This window comes from Anarhichas minor, unplaced genomic scaffold (assembly GCF_050575085.1).
Source record: "Anarhichas minor isolate MPS153535 unplaced genomic scaffold, ASM5057508v1 ptg000017l, whole genome shotgun sequence".
In the NCBI taxonomy this organism is placed as follows: Eukaryota; Metazoa; Chordata; class Actinopteri; order Perciformes; family Anarhichadidae; genus Anarhichas; species Anarhichas minor.
In genome coordinates, this window is record NW_027466463.1 from 11,774,289 (window position 1) to 11,802,023 (window position 27,735).

General features: G+C 40.0%; 2 protein-coding genes and 1 long non-coding RNA gene across 8 annotated transcripts; 2 read left to right on the plus strand and 1 right to left on the minus strand.

The window, feature by feature from the left end:
- The first annotated feature begins 569 nt into the window (after positions 1 to 569).
- LOC142951802 (putative nuclease HARBI1) lies at positions 570 to 2,698 on the plus strand. The gene is made up of 2 exons (XM_076093612.1): positions 570 to 1,368; positions 1,977 to 2,698. The coding sequence occupies exons 1-2, from the start codon at positions 597 to 599 to the stop codon at positions 2,405 to 2,407; spliced, it is 1,203 nt and encodes a 400-aa protein (XP_075949727.1). The 5' UTR covers positions 570 to 596; the 3' UTR covers positions 2,408 to 2,698.
- LOC142951800 (receptor-type tyrosine-protein phosphatase H-like) lies at positions 2,603 to 25,108 on the minus strand. 5 transcript variants are annotated; one of them, XM_076093608.1, is made up of 28 exons: positions 24,772 to 25,108; positions 23,687 to 23,771; positions 22,574 to 22,816; positions 22,048 to 22,305; positions 21,526 to 21,783; positions 21,004 to 21,261; positions 20,417 to 20,674; positions 12,375 to 12,632; positions 11,945 to 12,202; positions 11,022 to 11,279; positions 10,592 to 10,849; positions 9,665 to 9,922; positions 9,235 to 9,492; positions 8,310 to 8,567; positions 7,880 to 8,137; positions 7,115 to 7,372; positions 6,712 to 6,942; positions 6,281 to 6,541; positions 5,990 to 6,083; positions 5,844 to 5,891; positions 5,522 to 5,603; positions 5,284 to 5,374; positions 5,077 to 5,153; positions 4,702 to 4,836; positions 4,332 to 4,454; positions 3,964 to 4,121; positions 3,508 to 3,643; positions 2,603 to 3,106 (listed from the first exon to the last, which is right to left on the minus strand). In XM_076093608.1, exons 1-28 carry the CDS (start codon positions 24,838 to 24,840, stop codon positions 2,972 to 2,974), a joined length of 5,322 nt encoding a protein of 1,773 aa, XP_075949723.1. In that variant the 5' UTR covers positions 24,841 to 25,108; the 3' UTR covers positions 2,603 to 2,971. The 5 variants fall into 5 exon arrangements, with proteins under 5 accessions (XP_075949723.1, XP_075949722.1, XP_075949725.1 ...); XM_076093607.1 differs by having other exon boundaries at positions 5,844 to 5,894; XM_076093610.1 differs by lacking the exon at positions 22,048 to 22,305 and having other exon boundaries at positions 5,844 to 5,894.
- LOC142951804 (uncharacterized) lies at positions 24,734 to 27,334 on the plus strand. Of its 2 annotated transcripts, XR_012954611.1 has the most exons (4): positions 24,734 to 25,205; positions 26,042 to 26,118; positions 26,476 to 26,975; positions 27,073 to 27,334. It is a non-coding gene; the product is annotated as an uncharacterized LOC142951804 (long non-coding RNA). The 2 variants fall into 2 exon arrangements; XR_012954610.1 differs by lacking the exon at positions 24,734 to 25,205 and having other exon boundaries at positions 25,640 to 26,118.
- The last annotated feature ends 401 nt before the right edge of the window (positions 27,335 to 27,735 follow it).

Here is a 27,735-nt window from a genome sequence, read left to right on the forward strand (position 1 = left end):
AGTGTAAGGGGCCCCCTTTCACTTGGGAAATGTTGATCGAAGAGACACGTACTGACCTCAAAGAGATGCAGAATGACCGGACCGGTACAAAAGAGACATGCATACATAATCTCAGAGACATACATAGACCACAAAAGCATCACAAAGTCTGTGGGTCTTGCTCCGAGGTAGGAGAGTCTACAATTCAGGCCACAGGTATAAAAGTTAATATATAATATTTTTTATTATGGTGTGTTACCTACAATTCCTCTCTTTCACTTGTAGTTCCCCACAGATAATGTATTTTATAGAGACACTAAACATACTTCAATTTATGAGCATTTGTTTTGCTTTAGTACAGGGTTTCTACTTCCACACTGATAGCTGAGAGGGGAAATCACACTTTTCTGGGTAAAAATAACTAACAAACCAGGAAGTCATGGAATATAGTTTCCCCAAAGTCTCTTCCACTGAAATGACTAAAGTACTTGCTCCATCTGGATTGTATTCTCTTCATTATTAATGTGCCGATAGCTGCATTCCTGTCCACTGGGTGGCGATAAAGTGCAGCTTTTCGGACTATCTAAAAGAAGAAGACCGTGCTTCCATGTTGCTTGATGCCCTACGTCGTTTGTCTGTCATCCAGTAATAGTCGTTCCACCTTCAAGCCAGAGTCGCACGTGCTTCACTGCACTAGTAAACAAATGGCCTTCGCTCTGCCGGTGTGGCTCGCGGTGCAGGAGGAGCTGCTCGGACACGACGGAGCGGACTGTGCGGCTCCGAGCATTTTCGACGATTTCGACGACGACGCTTTGTTCCAGATGTTCCACCTCACCAGACCCTGCATCGCCTTCATCACGGACGCCGTCCGCATCCGCATGAAGAACGTCGCGTTGAAGAAACCCGCGCTGTCGGTGGACGCGACGGTCATGGTGGCGCTGAACTATTACGCGCACGGCGTTTCCTCCGCCGAAGTCCTGCAGAGAGTCGGCCCGAACCAGGCGGACAGCCTCGCGGCCATCTGCACAGTCTCCGAAGTCATCGCGGGTATGGCCGATCAGTTCATCTCATTCCCACTACTCCGGGAAGCCAAAACCAATGTCGCCTCCAAGATTCGGAAAGTCTGCGGGATCCCCTACGCGCTGGGCGTCTTGGCTCCAGCTCACTTCAAGATAAGAGCTTCTCCGTACGAGAAGGAGACGTTCAGGTCTTTCGTCAACACCTTGGGTTACACGTCGGTGGTGAGCCAGATCATATGCGACTCCGACGGCAACATACTGAGTGTGGAAAAGTGCTGCGTGGGCAGCACGTTTGAGCAGGAAATGTGGGAGTCGTCGTTCAAAGGAAGAGAAATGGAGGAGGAACTGCATGGACCATATTGGGTTATTGGTAAGATGTAAAACAAAAGCATAATCAGGAATGGTGACCCCCCCCCCCCCCCCCCCCCCCTCTCCATTTGGATGTCATAACTGAATTCTTATTTTTCTGTGCTTTACTAAATGTCAGTGTATACTTAGCCAGCTTACACACAACCTATAACATGACCTGCTTTTTTTTTTTTTTTAAACCTAATATCCAAACAAACAGTATATTCTTGGCGTTATGCTACCCACAACAGTGTATTGGTTTAAAAAAAACACTCAATTTTGATAAACAAAAAATAACCTCACGGTCCATGTGCTAGTTTTTTCCAGAGTTCAACTGTTTGTCATTCTTCCTCAGAAAAATCTGCAGAGGAAATCTCTTATAAATGGACCTTAAGTGAAATATGTTTGTCAAACTACTGCTTACAAGGTTAAAAATGAACTTCCCCACTTGGTCATTCAGAAGATTGTCATATTAGATAATACGCACTGTCATTTCGTGACAAACCTATGTTGACATTCACTCTTCAAAATGTTGATTTTTTTATTGATTTTCTATTGATTAAGCTCCGAAACACACCGGTACCCCGTCTAGTTGTCATTAATTGCATTCTCTCCTGCCTTTCTTTAAAGGTGGAAAAGGCTATCGCTTAAGCAAACACGTCTTGACTCCTGTGTCAGAACCTGCAAATGACGGTGAGACGCGCTTCAACGAGGCCCACGCCAAGATCCACAACGTCATGCGGACAATGCTCGGCTCCATGAAGAGGCGTTTCAGGTGTCTGATGCAACTTGGTTTTGCACAAGAATGCTCTTTGGTCAAAAAGGCCAACATTATCAAGGCGTGCAGTGTCCTGCACAACATCGCTAAGAAGTTCTCCGTCCCTCCCCCGCCTGTAGCTGGTAAAATTGAGCCCCTGCATCCAGGCAAGCAGCATTCAGTGCCGGTCGCGATCAACCCCGAGGCCCTACAAGCCAGACAGGAACTCATCCGTTGTCACTTCTCTATCGCCTCCACTAGAAAGGACCCACTAAGTAAAGCCATCATGGGGGAGGATGCGTGAGCAGAGCGGGTGTGTTGCCTGCTCTAGGTAGCAACGGATCATCAACATATAGTACGAACATTGGACCCAAAACCCAGCTGATGGCGCAAGATTTATACTCTGGTGTTTTGCTTCTCTGTGTCAGTTTAACACTAATATGAAAATGTGACATACTGGATGTTTCTTCGAGTTTGCAGAAAAAAACGCATTCAGGTATTTTTGTTCATGAAAAATGTTGTATTTCTTGTACAAATAGAAAATCATACTTTTCTACCTACACTTCTTAATTTTAATAAATGTAATTTAAACATTTTTCATTCACCTGGAGTTTTGTTTCCTCACATAATAATAATAATAATAATAAGAAGAAGAAGAAGAAGAAGAATACACATTTTGTAGATGAGAGGAACACAAATTTACAAGTTAAATAAAATCCAAACCGTACTATTCATGTACAGTAAATATATAAGACTTAAACGTTTGCATATTTACAGTTAATAACAAAAATATAGCACAGAGACTTTAGAATTAGTTTTACATTAAGTGCATAAAAGACTGACTTCAGAACTGACGATCTTGTTGAGTTTAGGCTTTTGTGAACTCTCGCAGTGCGGTGGCATTGGCGTAGATCATGTCTACATTCTCATATATGTTCTCTTCAGTCTTCTCATCTGGCTGCAGACGGTCCATCATGCATTGGTGCAGGAAAACGTACTGAGACTGAAAATAAGAAAACCAAATGTGCCGGTCATTTGAAAAGCAGAAGTTTGGTTGTGAAGGGTTCATGTTCACAATGTATTCTGGCCGACACTTCCTTGTAAATGTTAACAAGCCTCAGTTTCCTGATAATGTGGGTTTGTTTAGACCCACAATTCACATGGGAAAGTTTAAATGGGACAATAGAAAAGACAATCTCAGAACCATGTTTTTGGAGGATGGATATGAACAACTATATGGAAATCTAAGCAAAGCTTACGATTCGATACATGCGCTATATACAGTAGTTTCAGTGCTATTACTGTATCACCAGCTGTAAGGTAAAGAGAGTCTCAACCGTAAACATGTACCCAAGTAAGGAAGTGGTAGTTCAGCCTGAAGTAACTTCACATGAGCGGTTTTACCTCCGTCTGCACCATGTGTGGTCGGCTCAGTCTCATCTTGTGCACAAAGCCGTTGATTCCCACTGCACTCTCCTTCTCGAGCTGCTGAAGTAGCACATCCAGAGCAATGATGGTGCCTGTCCTCCCCACTCCAGCACTAAGAGACAGACACGCAGCAATTAGGTAGGTCATTAGGTAGTCCTGATGGTCTCGAAGTAGGTTTTTAACTACATGTGGAAATCACTCACTTCCGACTTTAAAACATTTTCTCCCCCCTGAGCACCTTCTTACTTAAAACACTAAACCAGTGAAAGTTATAAAAGCTTATATTTCATCAAAAATCCATCTGCATATATATCATAAGATATGACAGCAGTAGTGTTATAAGTTGACCCAACTACGTCGCCCCTCTCTTTGACCTTTGTCTGGTTTTTACAGGCTTACTTTCCAGACTTACAACAAGCACTCATTCTGTACCTGCAGTGAACCACGGTTGGTGCTCTCTCTTCTCTGTCTATGTGCTGTCTCACCAGCTCTCTGAACTGGATCAGGACTTCTGTGCCCTGTGGGACTCCATGGTCAGGCCAGGCAGTGAAGTGAAAATGTCTCACTGTGCGCTCTTCTGAGGTATTCCCCTGTGAAATGATCAAATAGAGGAATTCAAACACTGTAAGTCTTGAACCAACAAAGTCATCGTTGAAGTCGTCAAGCATTTATCCTACATTTTTACTTGTGCTCTGACACGATCGCAGTTTTCATTCGCTTTGTTGTGCGTTGTGACTTGGAACTATATTAAAACTCAACCTATTCAGTTACACCATAAACATTTTAGAGATGTTCCGTACATGTTTCACCCTAAATTCCCTCAATGTCCAGTTGGGCTCCTGCTGCTCAGATCTGATGGTGACCAACAGCTGTCCGAAAGAGCAAGGCTTTGTGTCTGCAGGCCAGTACCGCTCACACTTAGTCTAGGAACAAGAAACACCATAATTGGGTTATTGAAGCTGTTTTGATGTGGTTGTAGTCGTCAGTAGTAGTAGTCAATAAAAATCAGTTATTTGTGGGAACTTAAAAACCCACAAAAAGTAACTGAGTGCACTGTCACCATTTGACTACACGTCAGCCATAACAGCAAACAGTAGAGTCAATAATCTCAGTTTGCACTTCCCCTAAAATCTGCCCGTGTAACATTCTCAAAACTTCCTGTAGACTCACCCGTCCTCCCTCGGTGCAGTTGGTCACCATGACAATGCCGTTCACTCTTTGTTCCCAGATCATTCTCCAAAAGTCATTGACGGTGGACGGCAGAGGACCCTGGGTGGCGATGTACTCTCTGTCGCTTTTGTAGCCCTAAGAAGCAATCGTCAAAGTTAACATGAAAAACCTTTCTTGCTTGTTTAAGTCAGTATGATAGAAGAGACCATCTTGTGCTCATGAAATCACACACAGTCAGCATAATTTGCTTGACTTCAAATGAATGTGCAGATGTTTCAGCAACCATTAACTTGCAACTGTGGCAACTTCATTACTGATAATGATTGTTTCAAGCTTATCAAATCTGCCCTTTGACAGTCATCAAGTGATACCTACTGGCATGTAACAGGCATTAATGTAGTCGGAAGATTCATTGGGATTGGATGTAGTTAGCTTCACCCGACTCCAGTCATCTAGGATGACAAAACAGACGATGGTTCAACGGCAATGCACCACAACAAAGTAGGCAATGCTTAGAATGAATCAGTGGATCTGGACTATTTCACGAGTCGCGACTGCTCATGATATTGTGGTCCAGCTTACATGGCAGGACATTGTTGAAACGGTTCCTCGCTTTGTTCTGGGGTAGAAGAGACACATCTTGCATTTGCTCCGTGCCAACAGGAAGGAGGCTCTGCGTGGAAGTTAGGTGAGACGGCGTGTGATTGAACGGAAAGCAAGTGAAACAAGTTCCCCAACTATACACGCACACTGTTGCGGTCATATACAAAAATAGGAAGACATAGAAGAGAAACAAAATGTGAAACGCTTTTGTATGCACCTCGTATTCCTGGCTGAAACCTCTGTTCTCATCCACACCTAATTGGTAGAAGTGGTCTGGAAACTTTGCCACAGAAATAGCTCTGAGAAAAAAACACACAACAAAAGTAGAACCCATGGCACGTTGTAATGGTATTTAAGACAATTGACATACATAAATATTACAGAATAAAGATTGGGGTTAATCTTAAATACAGTATATTTTCATATGTGGTCAACCTTCTAATTCTCTGTATTTATACAATATCTAATTTCCCTTTTCACCACATTGTAGACCGACAGGGGTGTTAGCATTATATAGAAATGGTGAAACGTATGCTTACTTGCACTTTTTATTGGGTTGTCTGGAACCACCGATGAATGACTTTTTTCTGCTGTGGGAAAAAAAAGCAGAGATGTTCCCTGATTGAGTCTGATTCACTACATTTCAGGGAAATAAAATAACTATGGTTACTGAGGCAGCACTAACCCGATAATATCTGGTCTTTTAAAAAAAATGAAGAAAGCCAAACAGAGCAGGAGACAAAAAATCACAACAGCAAATACTGCCCCTGCAATGACTCCTACAGGGGGGTAGAATCTGGATTAAATGCTTTAAAACATATATAGATACTCAATGCAGTAGACACCAAAACCAAACAAGAACTGATTCCAAACAGAACAATAATGAAGTAAAAGTGAGAATACATTGTGAAAAGGTTACTTCAGGAAACACACTGAAATGGTACTTCTATAGAGTAATATAGTCACTTTGACTCACCCCTTGGATCAGTGAGACATGAAAAAACAAATGGTTCGTGACTCTTTACGGTCCCGGACAGTAAAGCCAAAGACACCTCATATGTTTTCGCAGGTTGGAATCCAGATATTCGGAGATGCTTGTCATTTCCAGGCACTGGGTGAGTTTCTCCAGACACGTTCACCTCCACTGAAGTCCACACACCCTCCGGGTTATTCCAGACGATAGAGACAGAATAGCCAGCGGCCCAGTACTCACACTCAGCGCTTAAATACGCAGGAACTAAGTGAAACAAGTGGAAATACGCCTTTACAATGCAATCACAAACCAGTGTGTCCATTGGCAAACAACACAAGTTCATGCATTTGCTTTTATGTCCATCGGAAAGTAATAGTACAACAGAACACATGATTAGCCAAACAGTTAATGTGGTGAGACATATTTGTACTTACGGATTGTCACGGTGTGGTTAAGCTGTGGCCAGGTTTCAGAATTTCTTTCATAAAAAAGAGACACCTCATAGGTCGCGCCAGGGTAAAGGCCAGCAAATGACACATTGCCTCCTCCAGGACTGACATGAGTTTGCGTTTTATTAGTGGCTGTTGCATTCGAGAACACGCCTTCAATCGTTCCTTGGATTGATGAGTTAGTAACACGCCAGGTTCCTTTGGGACAGTCTATGGCTGAAATGAATGAGAAAATAAAAGCCTCCATTTGTTAAAGCTATAGCACATAATTCAATAAATAAATAATACTTTCCAGAACACAGACTGTTCTGGATGTTACTATTCATATTGAAAATGATCCATTGACAACAGTTTTCGAGAGTTTGTCAGAGAGAAAGCGTGTATATACTTGTTAATGTGTAGTCTTCATAAGCAGTGCTATTAAGTCCAGAGAACTCTGTCTTCAGGCTGAATGGATACAGTGTTCCAGGCTGGAGGGACGTGATTGTATGGGACACAACATCCATGTCTCCCTTTGGCTGAATTCGTGATATTTCCCCAATAATTTGGAGAAAGTAGTACCAGTTTGTATTCACTCTCGGCCACGTCAGAGTTACGCTGGTCACAGAGCGTTCAGTCTTGTCGACCGAAATCACCATTAATGGAACTGAAAACACGCACACACACACACACACACACACACACACACACACACACATATATCAATGTAAAAACATTTTGAATGCAGAAATGAACTTAGAATAAACACTTTTTAAGAGATTTAGAAATGCAGTGTGAATTTCAAAACATTCACTCCGACCTGAGGATGAGGTGTGAATGAATAATAGCCTACATATTATGAGGTGCATTAGAGAGATGCAGGCCCAGGTCACCACAGTATCTACTGGCTGCCGTCTGTTCCATTGAACTGTAGTTCTGTTTTTTCACTTTTTTACTGCAGTGTTATATTGGTCTGATTTGAATCATCTGTTGCAAACGCGTGTGCATTATGAATAGGTAGTACTGTGTAATGTCAATGAGCATTCGTTCCTCTAAATCCTATGTCTGTTGGAAATTTAAATTGCGATGGGTTTAAAGGGTACAGTTAAATACGGCAATTTGCATATCATAAGCAGAATACCAGGCTTCAAGTGTTTCGTCAAAGGTCACCTACCAGTCACAGCGTCAAATGAGAATCCAGTGCTGTTGACTTTCTCAAAGCGAGTGATGAGAGTGAAATCGTATTTTGTCCCAGCATTAAGTGAATAGACCTCATATTTGACTGATGTGTTTTGATGAGGTATGCTGATGGCGTCTTCTCTGTTATCATATTGTAGAACGTACGATGAGATGTTGTTCACCGTGTCCCACTTCAGAGTTATACTGCTCTCATTTTGTGTCAACGCAGTCACATTATTCACATTCCCAGGAGCTGAAAAGACAAACAGTTGAAAGTTTCCACAACAAAGCAAAAGATTCGTTGGATTCAACTCCATTATTTTATCAGCAAAAGTCAGAAACGTTACTCAATTTATTAATGATAAGAAACTTTAGATTAGCTAAAAGTCTTGTTGTTAGCCTTTATTGGGAGAAAAACATCTTACCAGTGGGTGCATCGTGCTTTACTCCGCTGCTTCTGACTTTTTCAAACACAGTGAAGAGAGTGAAGCTGTATATAGTCCCACTGGTGAGCTCTAAGATTGTGTGTCTCACCAGTTCCTGTCTCGCTGATGCAGTTACATTAATCTCTCCTTCACTGAACCGAAGTTCATAGTCGAGGATGTCATTCACTCTTTCCCACTGCAGAGTGATACTGGTCTCATTTTGTGCAACTGATTTGAAACCTTCTGCATGAAGAGGAGCTAGGATGTAAACAGACATGGAGAATATACTGTTACAACATTTTTGATCAAACAAATATTGATTTCCATTCAATTCCATTATTTCTTTCAGCCGCAGCCAAACAAATATGAAGTGAGCAACACCCTGCTGCTACTGAGAAACTTTGAACTGAATGGAACTGAAAACACACACACACACAGACACACACACACACACACACACACACACACATATATCAATGTAAAAACATTTTGAATGCAGAAATGAACTTAGAATAAACACTTTTTAAGAGATTTAGAAATGCAGTGTGAATTTCAAAACATTCACTCCGACCTGAGGATGAGGTGTGAATGAATAATAGCCTACATATTATGAGGTGCATTAGAGAGATGCAGGCCCAGGTCACTACAGTATCTACTGGCTGTCGTCTGTTCCATTGAACTGTAGTTCTGTTTTTTCACTTTTTTACTGCAGTGTTATATTGGTCTGATTTGAATCATCTGTTGCAAACGCGTGTGCATTATGAATAGGTAGTACTGTGTAATGTCAATGAGCATTCGTTCCTCTAAATCCTATGTCTGTTGGAAATTTAAATTGTGATGGGTTTAAAGGGTACAGTTAAATACGGCAATTTGCATATCATAAGCAGAATACCAGGCTTCAAGTGTTTCGTCAAAGGTCACCTACCAGTCACAGCGTCAAATGAGAATCCAGTGCTGTTGACTTTCTCAAAGCGAGTGATGAGAGTGAAATCGTATTTTGTCCCAGCATTAAGTGAATAGACCTCATATTTGACTGATGTGTTTTGATGAGGTATGCTGATGGCGTCTTCTCTGTTATCATATTGTAGAACGTACGATGAGATGTTGTTCACCGTGTCCCACTTCAGAGTTATACTGCTCTCATTTTGTGTCAACGCAGTCACATTATTCACATTCCCAGGAGCTGAAAAGACAAACAGTTGAAAGTTTCCACAACAAAGCAAAAGATTCGTTGGATTCAACTCCATTATTTTATCAGCAAAAGTCAGAAACGTTACTCAATTTATTAATAATAAGAAACTTTAGATTAGCTAAAAGTCTTGTTGTTAGCCTTTATTGGGAGAAAAACATCTTACCAGTGGGTGCATCGTGCTTTACTCCGCTGCTTCTGACTTTTTCAAACACAGTGAAGAGAGTGAAGCTGTATATAGTCCCACTGGTGAGCTCTAAGATTGTGTGTCTCACCAGTTCCTGTCTCGCTGATGCAGTTACATTAATCTCTCCTTCACTGAACCGAAGTTCATAGTCGAGGATGTCATTCACTCTTTCCCACTGCAGAGTGATACTGGTCTCATTTTGTGCAACTGATTTGAAACCTTCTGCATGAAGAGGAGCTAGGATGTAAACAGACATGGAGAATATACTGTTACAACATTTTTGATCAAACAAATATTGATTTCCATTCAATTCCATTATTTCTTTCAGCCGCAGCCAAACAAATATGAAGTGAGCAACACCCTGCTGCTACTGAGAAACTTTGAACTGAATGGAACTGAAAACACACACACACACAGACACACACACACACACACACACACACACACACATATATCAATGTAAAAACATTTTGAATGCAGAAATGAACTTAGAATAAACACTTTTTAAGAGATTTAGAAATGCAGTGTGAATTTCAAAACATTCACTCCGACCTGAGGATGAGGTGTGAATGAATAATAGCCTACATATTATGAGGTGCATTAGAGAGATGCAGGCCCAGGTCACTACAGTATCTACTGGCTATCGTCTGTTCCATTGAACTGTAGTTCTGTTTTTTCACTTTTTTACTGCAGTGTTATATTGGTCTGATTTGAATCATCTGTTGCAAACGCGTGTGCATTATGAATAGGTAGTACTGTGTAATGTCAATGAGCATTTGTTCCTCTAAATCCTATGTCTGTTGGAAATTTAAATTGTGATGGGTTTAAAGGGTACAGTTAAATACGGCAATTTGCATATCATAAGCAGAATACCAGGCTTCAAGTGTTTCGTCAAAGGTCACCTACCAGTCACAGCGTGAAATGAGAATCCAGTGCTGTTGACTTTCTCAAAGCGAGTGATGAGAGTGAAATCATATTTTGTCCCAGCATTAAGTGAATAGACCTCATATTTGACTGATGCGTTTTGATGAGGTATGCTGATGGCGTCTTCTCTGTTATCATATTGTAGAACGTACGATGAGATGTTGTTCACCGTGTCCCACTTCAGAGTTATACTGCTCTCATTTTGTGTCAACGCAGTCACATTATTCACATTCCCAGGAGCTGAAAAGACAAACAGTTGACAGTTTCCACAACAAAGCAAATAATTCGTTGGATTCAACTCCATTATTTTATCAGCAAAAGTCAGAAACGTTACTCAATTTATTAATAATAAGAAACTTTAGATTAGCTAAAAGTCTTGTTGTTAGCCTTTATTGGGAGAAAAACATCTTACCAGTGGGTGCATCGTGCTTTACTCCGCTGCTTCTGACTTTTTCAAACACAGTGAAGAGAGTGAAGCTGTATATAGTCCCACTGGTGAGCTCTAAGATTGTGTGTCTCACCAGTTCCTGTCTCGCTGATGCAGTTACATTAATCTCTCTTCCACTGAACCGAAGTTCATAGTTGAGGATGTCTTTCACTCTTTCCCACTGCAGAGTGATACTGGTCTCATTTTGTGCAACTGATTTGAAACCTTCTGCATTAAGAGGAGCTAGGATGTAAACAGACATGGAGAAGATACTGTTACAACATTTTTGATCAAACAAATATTGATTTCCATTCAATTCCATTATTTCTTTCAGCCGCAGCCAAACAAATATGAAGTGAGCAACACCCTGCTGCTACTGAGAAACTTGGAACTGAATGGAACTGAAAACACACACACACACACACACACACACACACACACACACACACACATATATCAATGTAAAAACATTTTGAATGCAGAAATGAACTTAGAATAAACACTTTTTAAGAGATTTAGAAATGCAGTGTGAATTTCAAAACATTCACTCCGACCTGAGGATGAGGTGTGAATGAATAATAGCCTACATATTATGAGGTGCATTAGAGAGATGCAGGCCCAGGTCACTACAGTATCTACTGGCTGTTGTCTGTTCCATTGAACTGTAGTTCTGTTTTTTCACTTTTTTACTGCAGTGTTATATTGGTCTGATTTGAATCATCTGTTGCAAACGCGTGTGCATTATGAATAGGTAGTACTGTGTAATGTCAATGAGCATTCGTTCCTCTAAATCCTATGTCTGTTGGAAATTTAAATTGTGATGGGTTTAAAGGGTACAGTTAAATACGGCAATTTGCATATCATAAGCAGAATACCAGGCTTCAAGTGTTTCGTCAAAGGTCACCTACCAGTCACAGCGTCAAATGAGAATCCAGTGCTGTTGACTTTCTCAAAGCGAGTGATGAGAGTGAAATCATATTTTGTCCCAGCATTAAGTGAATAGACCTCATATGTGACTGATGTGTTTTGATGAGGTATGCTGATGGCGTCTTCTCTGTTATCATATTGTAGAACGTACGATGAGATGTTGTTCACCTTGTCCCACTTCAGAGTTATACTGCTCTCATTTTGTGTCAACGCAGTCACATTATTCACATTCCCAGGAGCTGAAAAGACAAACAGTTGACAGTTTCCACAACAAAGCAAATAATTCGTTGGATTCAACTCCATTATTTTATCAGCAAAAGTCAGAAACGTTACTCAATTTATTAATAATAAGAAACTTTAGATTAGCTAAAAGTCTTGTTGTTAGCCTTTATTGGGAGAAAAACATCTTACCAGTGGGTGCATCGTGTTTCACTCCGCTGCTATTGATATTTTCAAACACAGTGAAGAGAGTGAAGCTGTATATAGTCCCACTGGTGAGATCTAAGATTGTGTGTCTCACCAGTTCCTGTCCCACTGATGCAGTTACATTAATCTCTCCTCCACTGAACAGAAGTGTATAGTCGAGCATGTCTTTCACTCTTTCCCACTGCAGAGTGATACTGGTCTCATTTTGTCCAACTGATTTGAAACCTTCTGCATTAAGAGGAGCTAGGATGTAAACAGACATGGAGAAGATACTGTTACAACATTTTTGATCAAACAAATATTGATTTCCATTCAATTCCATTATTTCTTTCAGCCGCAGCCAAAAAATATGAAGTGAGCAACACCCTGCTGCTACTGAGAAACTTTAAATGATATCATATCTTTACAGAGCTGTAGCTTGTTTTTGTTACATGGCTTTATGAGAGGAAATTCACTTACCAGTAAATGCAGTGATGTTCACTCCGCTGCTTTTGATATTTTCAAACACAGTGAAGAGAGTGAAGTTGTATTTAGTCCCACTTGTGAGATCTAAGATTGTGTGTGTCACCAGTTCCTGTCCCACTGATGCAGCTACATTAATCTCTCTTACACTGAACAGAAGTGTATAGTTGAGGGTGTTATTCACTCTTTCCCACTGCAGAGTGATACTGGTCTCATTTTGTCCAACTGATTTGAAACCTTCTGCATTAGGAGGAGCTAGGATGTAGAAAGACATGGAGAAGATACTGTTACAAAAATCTGAGTTTAAAGAAAAGACACGATAACCCTGATAAAATGTAGTGCATGCAGAGGAAACAAGCTGTTATTTGAGAGATTTTTGAGCCACGTGTCCAACGACATTATCAGTCCTACGAAGCGGACGATTGAGGTCCCGGTTTGCGGCTTTAAAGGACGGCGATGAACACAAAATGCAGGACTTTCCTTTTCTTATCAATGCTTATTGTGTTCTGCACAACTATTGTGAAGTTCACAAAGAAACTGTAAACGAAGAAAAGCATAAATGCAGAGCTATGAGACAACCAAACCGAGGAAATGAGTGAGAGACATGTGTTCACCAAATATATCAAGCACAACCTTATATTAGTCATATTTCCTTTAACGATGCAACCAATTTACTTCCTGTTTGCACTGGCACCCGCATGCCCAGTGTAGGTCAATAGTTACAGTATGTGATAGTCATTTTCAGGCGTGTTAGTATGGACAGAAATCCTTTCTAAAACGACCGAATGGACGTAGATCGTTTTCATTTTAAAACCCTGTTTCAAAAATCTACAGCAGGTGATTAAAACCGGCCAGAACATCATTGACATCAATCTAGAGAGCATCAGTGATGTTGGGGAGAAGAGCTGAAGGGATATTAAAAGACAAAACACACCCCAGCCACAACCTGTTCACCCTGATGCCATCTGGAGAGAGATACAGAAGTATCAGCTGCCGGACCACCAGACTTCACATCAGCTTCTTTCCTCTGGCTGTGAGACTCACTCATCCTCCACCATATATAATATTTATATATATTTTTTGTTTTCTTTCCTGCGTCACCAAGATAAAGGACAGTGGCTCAAACTTACGTGGTTTTGTTGTTGGAAGAGTTGTCAACGGTGTTGTTGGTGTTGTCGGTGTTGTTGTTGGTGTTGTCGGTGTTGTTGTTGGTGTTGTCGGTGTTGTTGGTGTTGGGACTGATGTTCTGTTTGAGTCAGTGGCAACCTAAAAACAGAACAGGAATTGTACAGAGAGAATGACTTAACCCCAAAAAACGTGATTTCATATTGTACAAAATTGTCACAAGTGTTCATCTGACTTTGGACTCTTAGTTGAGAGAAATCTAATGCAATATTATGTTGTATATTATATTGTATCCAGCATACTCTTAACAGCATTGTGACAAGGTACAAAACATACATTACTTACAAAAAACCTGAGACAAATATATGATATTGCTGTGCAGGAAACTTGAGAAAACATCTGAGATCTTCATGTGCAAATTATGGCCCGGAAATTGTTGTAGCATTTTGTACTTTGACCTCTAAATCTCAACAAATGCAACAACACCTGAGATACTGTATACTACTGAAAGAGTTCACAAAATAGTGATTTGTACACAACTATTGCCTTCTTTTTTCAATAATAGTAAATCCTGTTCATTAAGTATATATTTGTGCACAGTAGTTCTATATAATATCTTCCATGTGGTACATTCTCTACGATATTATAACTTTCAAAATTGCATTATCCTAATATATACAGACAGACAGTGTTATAAAACAGTATCCAGCTACATCACCTTGTCTAAAATACATACGATAGAAACCAAATGTTGGAGGCACGGCTCCCTTTATGATTTACATTACGTTATTTCCTCATTCATGCTTTTGTTTCTCTGAGGAAGTCAGTGAGAATAGATTACTGCAGCCAAGAAAGAATGAATTCATCTTTCACCATCGGAAAGAAAATCCAGCATTCTTATGTTGTGCAAGTCTTTTTGTTTTCTGTACATACTGATATTTAAGTTTAAGACAATGTAATTCCACCGTCTAAACTGTGTTATGATTCATATTGTACATTGAACCGTCACTGTGGTTTGGACGCTTTTCTTTTGAATAGGTAGAGTGATCACTATCAGAGCGGAAAGGTAAAAAAAAAAACACTTACCCACAGTAGACTCAGGAAGACACACAGCAGAAAGCGGTCTGAGGTGGTTTTGAAAGACAAAGGCTCCATCGTTATTCGGGTTTATTAAGCTACACACATTCTATGAACTTGTGAAATCCCTTTGCGGTCCCACGATAAACTTGAAGTTTCTGTTTTCAGTTCTGCCACAAGTGTGTTGACAGAAACAACAACACTTGAGGTTGGCAAAGAAATACTTCGTGCCTGGGCAGACGCGGTCCAATATTAACTTTATTCCGGAGCTGTTGACTTTTAATTCTTAACCATGTCCTCCTTCTGCAACCTCTGATCCCCTCTCATATTGGCAAGTGACTAAGTAAATAACTGCTTCTCCTTTTTGGCCTTGTAAGACCACAGAGACCTTTGCCCCGCCTGTTACTTCCTTATTAACGGTCATAATGTGCTACTTGTCAAAGGTAAGTTAATCAAGTAAATGTGCACCTATTTTACATGTTTATCAGTTGTAATTGCTTTACACCTGCTGTATGTTTGTCATTACCCGTTTCATGTTTGTGACTGCCTGTGTATCTTTATGATGTGCAAATAAACGAAGTTTTTTATGAACCCAGGCAAAGCTTTCAAATGCTGCTCAATATAAATGAAATGTGTTTTGTTTTCGAACTATTTTAAGTTATTATTGAATGATGTTGCAGTTAAAATCACTGTCTAGTCTCTTCAGTTGGGCTGGTTTCACAGAAGAGTAGATGTGTTTGAAGTTTCTTTGCACTGTTTCGGAGAGCAGTGATATTTATAGCTTCCTTGTGGTTGACATCTATAAGGAACTGCGAACAGAAAACATCACCAACACCCTTTTAGCGGAACATGAAGTGATGACAGTGTTTATGGTCTTGTATTATGGTGAAGTGCTCAATAAATATGCAGGTATGTCAAAGAAAACGTTGTCCAATGGGGAAACATGAGGAGGATGTAACCTTTGTCAATTATGTTACATGATCGCACTCTTTCATGCAATAACTATAATGAGCTTCTGTGTTAGATAGTGAGCACAACTACTGCAATTGGAAAGAACATTTGTCAGTTGGTTCTTGAAATATTTTGGTGTAACTTGAATTTTTCTGTACGTAAAAGAAACTTTGCAATTCAACTAATTGTGCAAATTCAGAGAAAAAGATCAAACCACAATTGTCGATTTTTATGGGTCTGTTCATTCTAGGAGAGAAAAACCTACAACCATGATGCAATACAAAATCATGAAATTCAATCGTTATTTGAAGTACCATTGGTTCTCCCGTCTATCAAAAGTCCTGCTCTGACCCAGGCTGACAGTATATGAGGTCATACTGTGCACTATGTGCATCTGTATACCACAAGATACATTCTTTTACATTTACTGTATTATCATAGCATTTCTATGAGCACCACATTAAATCTGTTACCCTTTATTAAATCCGCCATTTTCACGTGGACTGATGCTGAGAAGCTCATCCATTCATTTTTTAATCAAAAGTGTTTCGGTTTGCTCCTATTTGGTCCAAGTCAACATATTCTTGTCAGATTGCGGCATTTAGAGATTGCGTGCAACTGTGTCACACAAGAGGGACATGTCTCCTCTTATCAACCCACTTCTGCCACCACATTACCACCTGTAGGGACCCCGTTGATGATCAAATAAGTCAATACGGTTGTTGATTTTTTTGTTTAGGCGCGTGCCATAAATAACGAAGTCCAGTTTCCAATACAGGCATTTTATTTCTCACATGAACAGAGGACAACCACTTTCAGAATCAGAACCGTTTATTTGCCATGGTATGGTGCACATACAAGGAATTTGACATGTCGGGTGATGCATAACATTAAACAACCAACACAGTGCAAAAAATAGAAACATATTAAAATCTACAATACAATATAAAATAAAGTGCACAAAACAAACAGATAACAGTACTATAAACATACATAAACTGATCTATCCATAAACATATACAAACTCTGTCATAATCCATAATCCATAGACAAAAGAAATCATAACGTTTACATTCATTAAATGTTGCACGTTCAAAAACGGTTTGCTCCTGCTTACTCAGCAACACCTGTATCCAGTGACCCTCCTGATTATATTCACCTGTGGTTTAATTTATAGCCACACTACGCCCCCACGTGGTGGGAAGATGTACAAAACAATAACAATAACAAAATGGCTCTTACACCACCCATTCCAGGACATCCACGTGCTTACCATTCACTGTAGGACGTGCTTTAAACCCTACACTGCTGCTCACATACATACACCGTCTTTTGATATAATAATAATGAGTGGATGTTGATGTGCTTACAATCCCCACTCTCATATCTTCCTTTTTGTCTTGACTGATCATCGTGCATCCCTTTTCTTTTTCTTTGTGTAACATTATTAAAACAATCATCTGACAAAACACTGGGTTGTTTCATTTAGGTTGTGTTTGGCATGCAGTCTTTGGATTGACACCAGCTGGCTCTCACTTTGTCTGAGAAATGTCATTCGTCCCCAACACAGGGGGTGGCAGTAGAGATGCATAAATAGTCAGGGGTGGGTCGATGTTTAGGGTCGGAGAGCGCTGCTGGTGGATGGATGACACAGCAAAAGTTGATGAAGAAGAACAGACAGCTCAGCGGGCATCACTGAAAGCGGTTGTTTTTTTTGGACCTTTTGATTTGGCGGTTGGTATAAACTGGTTTGTGACTGGATTAGGGTGGCAAATCAGGAAATGGATGAGGAGGATGATGTGGATTGTGATGGCTGGAATCCAGTAGCTGGTGGGAGAGGAGGATGAAAGAAGGGCGGGAACAGGCAGAGTGAGGGAAGTTTGAATGGGAGTCAAAATAATAAGAGAAGTTTGGAGGGAAACAGTTCTGATGAAGGAAATAGTTGTTCGAAGGAAGATTGTGAGGGAGGAATTTAAAATGATCCTTAAATTCAGAAAGGAAGATGAGCATATTGGTCTTAGCCCGATAACCCTGTCTAGGGAATTGAGAAAGAAGATTGGAGAAGTGGAAATGGCTAAAGTCTTGAGGGACGGAGGCTTATTGATAATATGTAAAACGGAAGAACAAAAAAACAAACTATGGATATAGAAAGTATCTGTGAGAAAAGATCTGTGAGTGAGAATCGAGTGACACGAGGAGTGATAACAGGTATTCCTGTCGACGAGGACATTAAAAAACTCAAACGGAGTATTTGTGGGGGAAAAGTGAGCAGAATGAAGAGGTTGCTAGGAACAGTTAATGGAGAAAGGGTTGAGAGCTTATCTGTTCTTATTGAGTTTCAGGACTCCGTACTTCCTGAAAGAGTCAAAACCGGGTGTATGAGTTTCCCGGTGAAGCCCTATGTCCCGCCCCCGCTTCACTGCTACAAATGCCAGAGATATGGGCATATAGCAGCAGTGTGCAAAGGGAAACAGAGATGTCCCAAGTGTGGAGCGGATCACAGAGTGGAGGAGTGTAAGGATAATGTGCAGGATAAATGTTGCAATTGTGGTGGCCAGCACAGGGTAACATATGGTGGATGTGAAGTCAGGAAGAGGGCGGTGGAAATCCAACAGGTGAAAGCAGGAAACAACATAAGCTATGCAGAGGCAGTGAAGAGAGTTGGCCAGAGTGGAGGGACGGATGGAAGAGCAGTAAAACAACCCACAGTAGTCCTAGAATCCAGATAATTGTTAAAGCAGCAGTTCACCACCTAGATATCAGAGGACTAACATGGGAGGAAGTAAGAAATGATCTCAGTATTCAAGCAAGTCAAGAGCAAAATATGGGACGGGTAGTTTCAAAACACAATGCTTCACCTAATACAGTGGAATGCTTGGAGTTTGTTGGCTAATGGACAAGAATTCAAAAAATATGTTGAAAATGTAGCTGATAAACCAGATGTCATATGTATACAGGAAACATGGTTACGGGCAAATTAGGACTTCAGACTAGCTGGATACACGTGTGTTAGGGGTGATGGGGAGGGTGGTCTAGGAGGAGGATGTGCCACATTCATTAGTGAAGACATTACATTTAGAGAAGTAGAGATAGGAACTGAGCTAGAGTAGGTAACGTTGGAGATCTGGACAAGCGAAGGAGAGTTCACAGTTATACATTTTTATAATCCTTGTAAAAAATGAGAGAAGAATAGATTGAAGGGATAAGTGGCTAAACAAGGTGTTGATATGTGGAGATTTTAATGCACATAGCACGTCATGGGGTGGAGTAAGAACAGATGCAAACGGAGAGGTAGTAGAAGAGTTACTAGAAGAAAATAATTTGGTTTGTCTAAATGATGGGAGAGGGACTAGATTAGATGTCCACACGGGGAACACGTCTGCACTAGATTTAACTATCGTATCAAGAAATTTAGCATCGATATGTGAGTGGGATATAGAAGACGAAACATCAGTGGGTGGGTAGTGATCACTTCCCAATAAGTTGTAAAGTATCATTGCAAAGGAGTAAGGAACAGGGAGATATAGTAGGTAAGGGTATTTAGTAGGGCAAAGTGGGAACAGTGAAGCTGTGTATAGTCCCACTGGTGAGCTCTAAGATTGTGTGTGACACCGGTTCTAGTCCCACTGATGCAGTTACATCGAAATATAAGGGGAATGGGTAGAGAGGGTAGTCCAGTAACCGCTAGGTCGGCGGTTCGATCCTTGACTGCAACATGTTAAATGTTGTTTTTTTAACTTTTCACATCACAACCCTCTCCCCGATTTGTTTCCACTTTCCCTTTTGACCCCACCATTGTTTCATGAAGACAGACACCATATTAATAAGTTCATAAGTTTTTATTTATTGGCATCACAAACATTATTCATTCATTTATTCAATTCAATGCTTCACACACCAAAGCCATGGCGTCATTATAATCACTCTGCCTGTTCTACATTTATTGTCCACTTGATGGCGCAGTAGAGCAAATGAAGCACCATGGAGCTTCGACCCATGTGTGGAACCAATTGGAAGGAAAGCTTCAATGCTTCATGATGCTTCATGAAGCTTCATCTCGCCATCGCTACAGATAGGTCACGACAGCCTTTCCAAAATCACATTTCGCCAGATTCACAGTCAGAGATGCTTGAGCTAAACGGGCAAACGCACAGCGACACAGGCCCAGAGTGAGCAAACAAGGGCCGGGAACACTGGATTCGGGGGTTTATATGCAGCTCCAGTGACGGGATGAGGACTCTCACGTGTGGGTGCTTCAGTGCTCGTCAGGGGGCGTGGCAGACCTGAAAGACAGACAGAGATCTCCACTAGAAAAAACTCATCGTTAAGTCAGGGGGCGTAACAGCGATAGATAGATAGATACTTTATTCATCCTGCAAGGGGAAATTTGTTATGAGAGGAAATTCACTTACCAGTAATAGCAGAGGTGTTCACTCCTCTGCTTTTGATATTTTCAAACACAGTGAAGAGAGTGAAGCTGTATATAGTCCCACTTGTGAGCTCTAAGATTGTGTGTGTCACCAGTTCCTGTCCCACTGATGCAGTTACATTAATCTCTCCTCCACTGAACAGAAGTGTATAGTCGAGGATGTCTTTCACTCTTTCCCACTGCAGAGTGATACTGGTCTCACTTTGTCCAAATGATTTGAAATCTTCTGCATTAGGAGGAGCTAGGATGTAGAAAGACATGGAGAAGATACTGTAACAAAATCTCAGTTTTAAAAAGTGACAAGTTGCCTCCTGATAAAATGTTGTGTTGTTTTGTGTATTTTTTTTCTCCAAACATATTAAATGTCATTATTTCTTTTAGCCGCAGCCAAAAAATATTATGTGAGCAACACCCTTCTGCTACTGAGAAACTTTAAATTATGTCATATCTTTACAGAGCTGTAGCTTGTTTTTTGTTACATGGCATTAGATAGATAGATAGATAGATACATAGATAGATACTTTATTCATCCTGCAAGGGGAAATTTGTTATGAGAGGAAATTCACTTACCAGTAAATGCAGTGATGTTCACTCCGCTGCTTTTGACATTTTCAAACAGAGTGAAGAGAGTGAAGTCATATTGAGTCATATTTGTGAGGCCTGTAATTGTGTGTGACACCGGTTCTAGTCCCACTGATGCAGTTACATTAATCTCTCCTCCACTGAACAGAAGTGTGTAGTTGAGGATGTCTTTCACTCTTTCCCACTGCAGAGTGATACTGGTCTCATTTTGTGCAACTGATTTGAAATCTTCTGCATCAGGAGGAGCTAGGATGTAGAAAGACATGGAGAAGATACTGTTACAAAATATCAGTTTTAAAAAGTGACAACTTGCCTCCTGATAAAATGTTGTGTTGTTTTGTGTATTTTTTCTCTCCAAACATTAAATGTCATTATTTCTTTTAGCCGCAGCCAAAAAATATTAAGTGAGCAACATCCTTCTGCTACTGAGAAACTTTAAATTATGTCATATCTTTACAGAGCTGTAGCTTGTTTTTTGTTACATGGCTTCATGAGAGGAAATTCACTTACCAGTAATAGCAGAGGTGTTCACTCCTCTGCTATTGATATTTTCAAACACAGTGAAGAGAGTGAAGCTGTATATAGTCCCACTTGTGAGCTCTAAGATTGTGTGTGTCACTGGTTCCTGTCCCACTGATGCAGTTACATTAATCTCTCCTCCACTGAACAGAAGTGTATAGTCGAGGATGTCTTTCACTCTTTTCCACTGCAGAGTGATACTGGTCTCATTTTGTGCAACTGATTTGAAATCTTCTGCATCAGGAGGAGCTAGGATGAAGAAAGACATGGAGAAGATACTGTTACAAAATCTATTTTAAAAAGTGACAAGTTGCCTCCTGATAAAATGTTGTGTTGTTTTGTGTATTTTTTCTCTCCAAACATATTAAATGTCATTATTTCTTTTAGCCGCAGCCAAAAAATATTAAGTGAGCAACACCCTTCTGCTACTGAGAAACTTTAAATTATGTCATATCTTTACAGAGCTGTAGCTTGTTTTTTGTTACATGGCTTCATGAGAGGAAATTCACTTACCAGTAAATGCAGAGATGTTCACTCCGCTGCTTTTGATATTTTCAAACAGAGTGAAGAGAGTGAAGTCATATTGAGTCATATTTGTGAGGCCTGTAATTGTGTGTGTCACCAGTTCTAGTCCCACTGATGCAGTTACATTAATCTCTCCTTCACTGAACAGAAGTGTATAGTTGAGGATGTCTTTCACTTTATTCCACTGCAGAGTGATACTGGTCTCATTTTGTTCAACTGATTTGAAACCTTCTGCATCAGGAGGAGCTAGGATGTAGAAAGACATGGAGAAGACACAAAATCTGAGTTTAAACAAATGACAAGTTATCCATGCTAGAATGTTGTGTTTCATATATTATTGTCTACAAACAAATAATAAATTGCATTAAATTCCATTATTTCTTTCAGCCGCAGCCAAAAACATATTAAGTGAGCAACACCCTTCTGCTACTGAGAAACTTTAAATGATATCATATCTTTACAGAGCTGTAGCTTGTTTTTTGTTACATGGCTTCATGAGAGGAAATTCACTTACCAGTAAATGCAGAGATGTTCACTCCGCTGCTTTTGATGTTTTCAAACACAGTGAAGAGAGTGAAGTCATATTGAGTCATATTTGTGAGGCCTGTAATTGTGTGTGTCACCGGTTCCTGTCCCACTGATGCAGTTACATTAATCTCTCCTCCACTGAACAGAAGTGTATAGTTGAGGATGTCTTTCACTCTTTCCCACTGCAGAGTGATACTGGTCTCATTTTGTCCAACTGATTTGAAATCTTCTGCATTAGGAGGAGGTAGGATGTAAAAAGACACGGAGAAGATAATGACAAGTTACCCTGATAAAATGTTGTGCATGCAGAGGAAACAAGCTGTTATTTGAGAGATGTTTGAGCCACGTGTCCAGCGGCATTATCAGTCCTACGAAGCGGACGATTGAGGTCCCGGTTTGTGGCTTTAAAGGACGGCGATGAACACAAAACGCAGGACTTTCCTTTTCTTATCAATGCTTATTTTATTCTGCACAACTATTGTGAAGTTCACAAAGAAACTGCAAACGAACAAAAGCATAAATGCAGAGCTATGAGACAACCAAACCGAGGAAATGAGTGAGAGACATGTGTTCACCAAATATATCAAGCACAACCTTATATTAGTCATATTTCCTTTAACGATGCAACCAATTTACTTCCTGTTTGCACTGGCACTCGCATGCCCAGTGTAGGTCAATAGTTACAGTATGTGATAGTCATTTTCAGGCGTTAGTATGGACAGAAATCCTTTCTAAAACGACCGAATGGACGTAGATCGTTTTCATTTTAAAACCCCGTTTCAAAAATCTACAGCAGGTGATTAAAACCGCCCAGAACATCATTGACATCAATCTAGAGAGCATCAGTGATGTTGGGGAGAAGAGCTGAAGGGATATTAAAAGACAAAACACACCCCAGCCACAACCTGTTCACCCTGATGCCATCTGGAGAGAGATACAGAAGTATCAGCTGCCGGACCACCAGACTTCACATCAGCTTCTTTCCTCTGGCTGTGAGACTCACTCATCCTCCACCATATATAATATTTATATATATTTTTTGTTATTGTTTGTTTTCTTTCCTGTGTCACCAAGATAAAGGACAGTGGCTCAAACTTACGTGGTTTTGTTGTTGGAAGAGTTGTCAACGGTGTTGTCATTTTCGGTGTTGGGACTGATGTTGTTGCGTTTGAGTCAGTGACAACCTAAAAACAGAACAGGAATTGTACAGAGAGAATGACTTAGCCCCCAAAAACGTGATTTCATATTGTACAAAATTGTCACAAGTGTTCATCTGACTTTGGACTCTTAGTTGAGAGAAATCTAATGCAATATTATATTGTATATTATATTGTATCCAGCATACTGTTAACAGCATTGTGACAAGAAAGTAAAAAAGACTGGTGTTTCCGAGACGTTCTACTTTTTTTTTTTAGGTACAAAAACATACATTACTTCCAAAATACTTGGGATAAATATATGATATCGCTGTGCAGGAAACTTGAGAAAACATCTGAGATCTTCATGTGCAAATTATGGCCCGGAAATTGTTGTAGCATTTTGTACTTTGACCTCTAAATCTCAACAAATGCAACAACACCTGAGATACTGTATACTACTGAAAGAGTTCACAAAATAGTGATTTGTACACAACTATTGCCTTCTTTTTTCAATAATAGTAAATCCTGTTCATTAAATATGTATATATTTGTGCACAGTAGTTCCATATAATATCTTCCATGTGGTACATTCTCTATGATATTATAACTTTCAAAATACCATTATCCTAATATATACAGACAGACAGTGTTATAAAACAGTATCCAGCTACATCAGCTTGTCTAAAATACATACGATAGAAACCAAATGTTGGAGGCACGGCTCCCTTTATGATTTACATTACGTTATTTCCTCATTCATGCTTTTGTTTCTCTGAGGAAGTCAGTGAGAATAGATTACTGCAGCCAAGAAAGAATGAATTCATCTTTCATCATCGGAAAGAAAATCCAGCATTCTTATGTTGTGCAAGTCTTTTTGTTTTCTGTACATACTGATATTTGAGTTAAAGACAATGTAATTCCACCGTCTAAACTGTGTTATGATTCATATTGTGCATTGAACCATCACTGTGGTTTTGACACTTTTCTTTTGAATAGGTAGAGTGATCACTATCAGAGCGGAAAGGTAAAAAAAAAACACACTTACCCACAGTAGACTCAGGAAGACACACAGCAGAAAGCGGTCTGAGGTGGTTTTGAAAGACAAAGGCTCCATCGTTATTCGGGTTTATTAAGCTACACACATTCTATGAACTTGTGAAATCCCTTTGCGGTCCCACGATAAACTTGAAGTTTCTGTTTTCAGTTCTGCCACAAGTGTGTTGACAGAAACAACAACACTTGAGGTTGGCAAAGAAATACTTCGTGCCTGGGCAGACGCGGTCCAATATTAACTTTATTCCGGAGCTGTTGACTTTTAATTCTTAACCATGTCCTCCTTCTGCAACCTCTGATCCCCTCTGATATTGGCAAGTGACTAAGTAAATAACTGCTTCTCCTTTTTGGCCTTGTAAGACCACAGAGACGTTTGCCCCGCCTGTTACTTCCTTATTAACGGTCATAATGTGCTACTTGTCAAAGGTAAGTTAATCAAGTAAATGTGCCCCTATTTTATGTTTATCAGTTGTAATTGCTTTACACCTGCTGTATGTTTGTCATTACCCATGTCATGTTTGTGACTGCCTGTGTATCTTTATGATGTGCAAATAAACGAAGTTTTTTATGAACCCAGGCAAAGCTTTCAAATGCTGCTCAATATAAATGAAATGTGTTTTGTTTTCGAACTATTTTAAGTTATTATTGAATGATGTTGCAGTTAAAATCACTGTCTAGTCTCTTCAGTTGGGCTGGTTTCACAGAAGAGTAGATGTGTTTGAAGTTTCTTTGCACTGTCTTGGAGAGCAGTGATATTTATAGCTTCCTTGTGGTTGACATCTATAAGGAACTGCGAACAGAAAACATCACCAACACCCTTTTAGCAGAACATGAAGTGATGACAGTGTTTATGGTCTCGTATTATGGTGAAGTGCTCAATAAATGTGCACACTGTAACGAATTACTGTAAATTTACGGTGGATTTTCAACGGTATCTTACAGTATTTCATAATAACTGTAACATACAGTTAAATGTTCATCCTCACATGTAAATTAACAGTTAATGCCGTCAATTAACAATAATAGCAGACTACCGTAATTTATCAGCATGATACAGTATTTTTTGTGAAGTGGTGGATACACGCTTCTCTATACAAGTTGAGTGAATCACGATCCATCTACATCGTACTGTCTATTGTAGGTTAATGTGTCTGTAATGATGAAGTTAAGCTAACATAAATAAAGTGAATCACCAATTACAGTGTTAAGATGTAACGTTAGTAACCTAACTTGTGTTTACTTGTGCTCTTATTGAACTGTAGGACCGCAAACAGGACGATTATCAAAAGGGAGAGGAGAACAGAGATCACCGACGTGTTCAAGACGATGAACAGTTGAGGTAACGCTAACAGTAACGTTACCCGTGTGTGTTATTCCAGGAGCAACATTAGCACCAGATGAAACTCATTTTAGTGTTGAACGTTAGTCCATTGTGGTCCATTGTCTTAGCTTTATTACTTCACCTAACGTAATCAGCTCATCACATAAGTCTGTTCATTTAAACTGTATGGTATTCTTGTAGGCCTATTAGCTTTTTACAAAGACTTACATTGATGTGAACATGTTAACATGTGTGAGGCACAGGCAAACCCACAGCTGCACACCCAAAGCTTCTTTTGTTTATCCTGGATGTCATAGAACTTTCCAGAAGTTCAGAACATTGTGTTTCTAAAGTTTTTATTTTGTTTGTTTACAGTCACTCGTCATCAGAGATTGAGGAAACCAGCCAGACGCTGCAGTCAAGTCCTCTTTAAGGTGTTCTCTCTCCTTATTGTTTCATTCATGTGAGTTCATGCTGTTCAAATTAACTATAAATGTGTATAAGACTTGTTATCAAGCTAGACTGTGAAGCAGTTCTATTACACTGTTCTTGATACTATTTTAATTCAATGTTATACTGTTGATGCTAATGAGTTCAGTTAAGCTGGTCATTAACGATTTTATTGGTTTATTAGTTTTTGTCACGGCTCTGCTGTGACCTCAGCTTGTCTCCCCTCTGTTGTCTGTATGTCTGTCTGTCTGTCTGTGTGTGTGTGTGTGTGTGTGTGTGTGTGTGTGTGTGGCTTGAGTGCGGCTGCAATCATCCGGCACCTGGGCTCATCTCCTCACCTGACAACAATTACACCATCATCATCTTCAGCTTAAATACCCCGGCTTCCTGCAGTCTCATCGTCAGATTGTTCCTTCAACTCAGTGGTAGCTACACCTCGGCCCCTTTGAGTTTAAGTCTTCTCTTAGCGAAAGTTAGCCTTTTTGACGTTTTTAACTAACTTGTGTTTTCCCTCTGCCTCAGCGAGTCCCGTGCCACGTCGCCGCACACACCGCCTCGCTGCTCCACCTGCATGCTTCACCTGCATGTTCCACCGGCTCCACAGACAAGCAAAATAAAACTCTTTTTTTCACCTACTCTGCTGTCCCGGTGTCTGCGTTTGGGTCCAGGATAAACCGACCATAACAGTTTTCTTCTAAACATGCAGTACATTGTGAGTTTTGTGATGTAATACAAATGTCCCTTTATTATTTGAGAACATGTAATAAACTGCAACTATTATGTATTGAATGTCTATTGTTCTTTCAATTTTTGGGAATTAAATGCTAAAGTAGCGGGTTGTATTACCCTTTGTAAATAAACGGTAACATTCTAGCATATACCGTAAAATCACGGTAACCCAATTATCCTACTATCACGTACCGTAATCCAGTATACGGTATGATACAGTAAAAGTAAATTACGGTAGTGTACTGTAAAAAAAAACAGTAAGTTACTGGCATCCCTGCTGCCAGTAAGTTACTGTTAATTTACGGTGAAATAATTTAGAGTGCAGGTATGTCAAAGAAAACGTTGTCCAATGGGGAAACATGAGGAGGATGTAACCTTTGTCAATTATATTACATGATCGCACTCTTTCATGCAATAACTACGTATAATGAGCTTCTGTGTTAGATAGTGAGCACA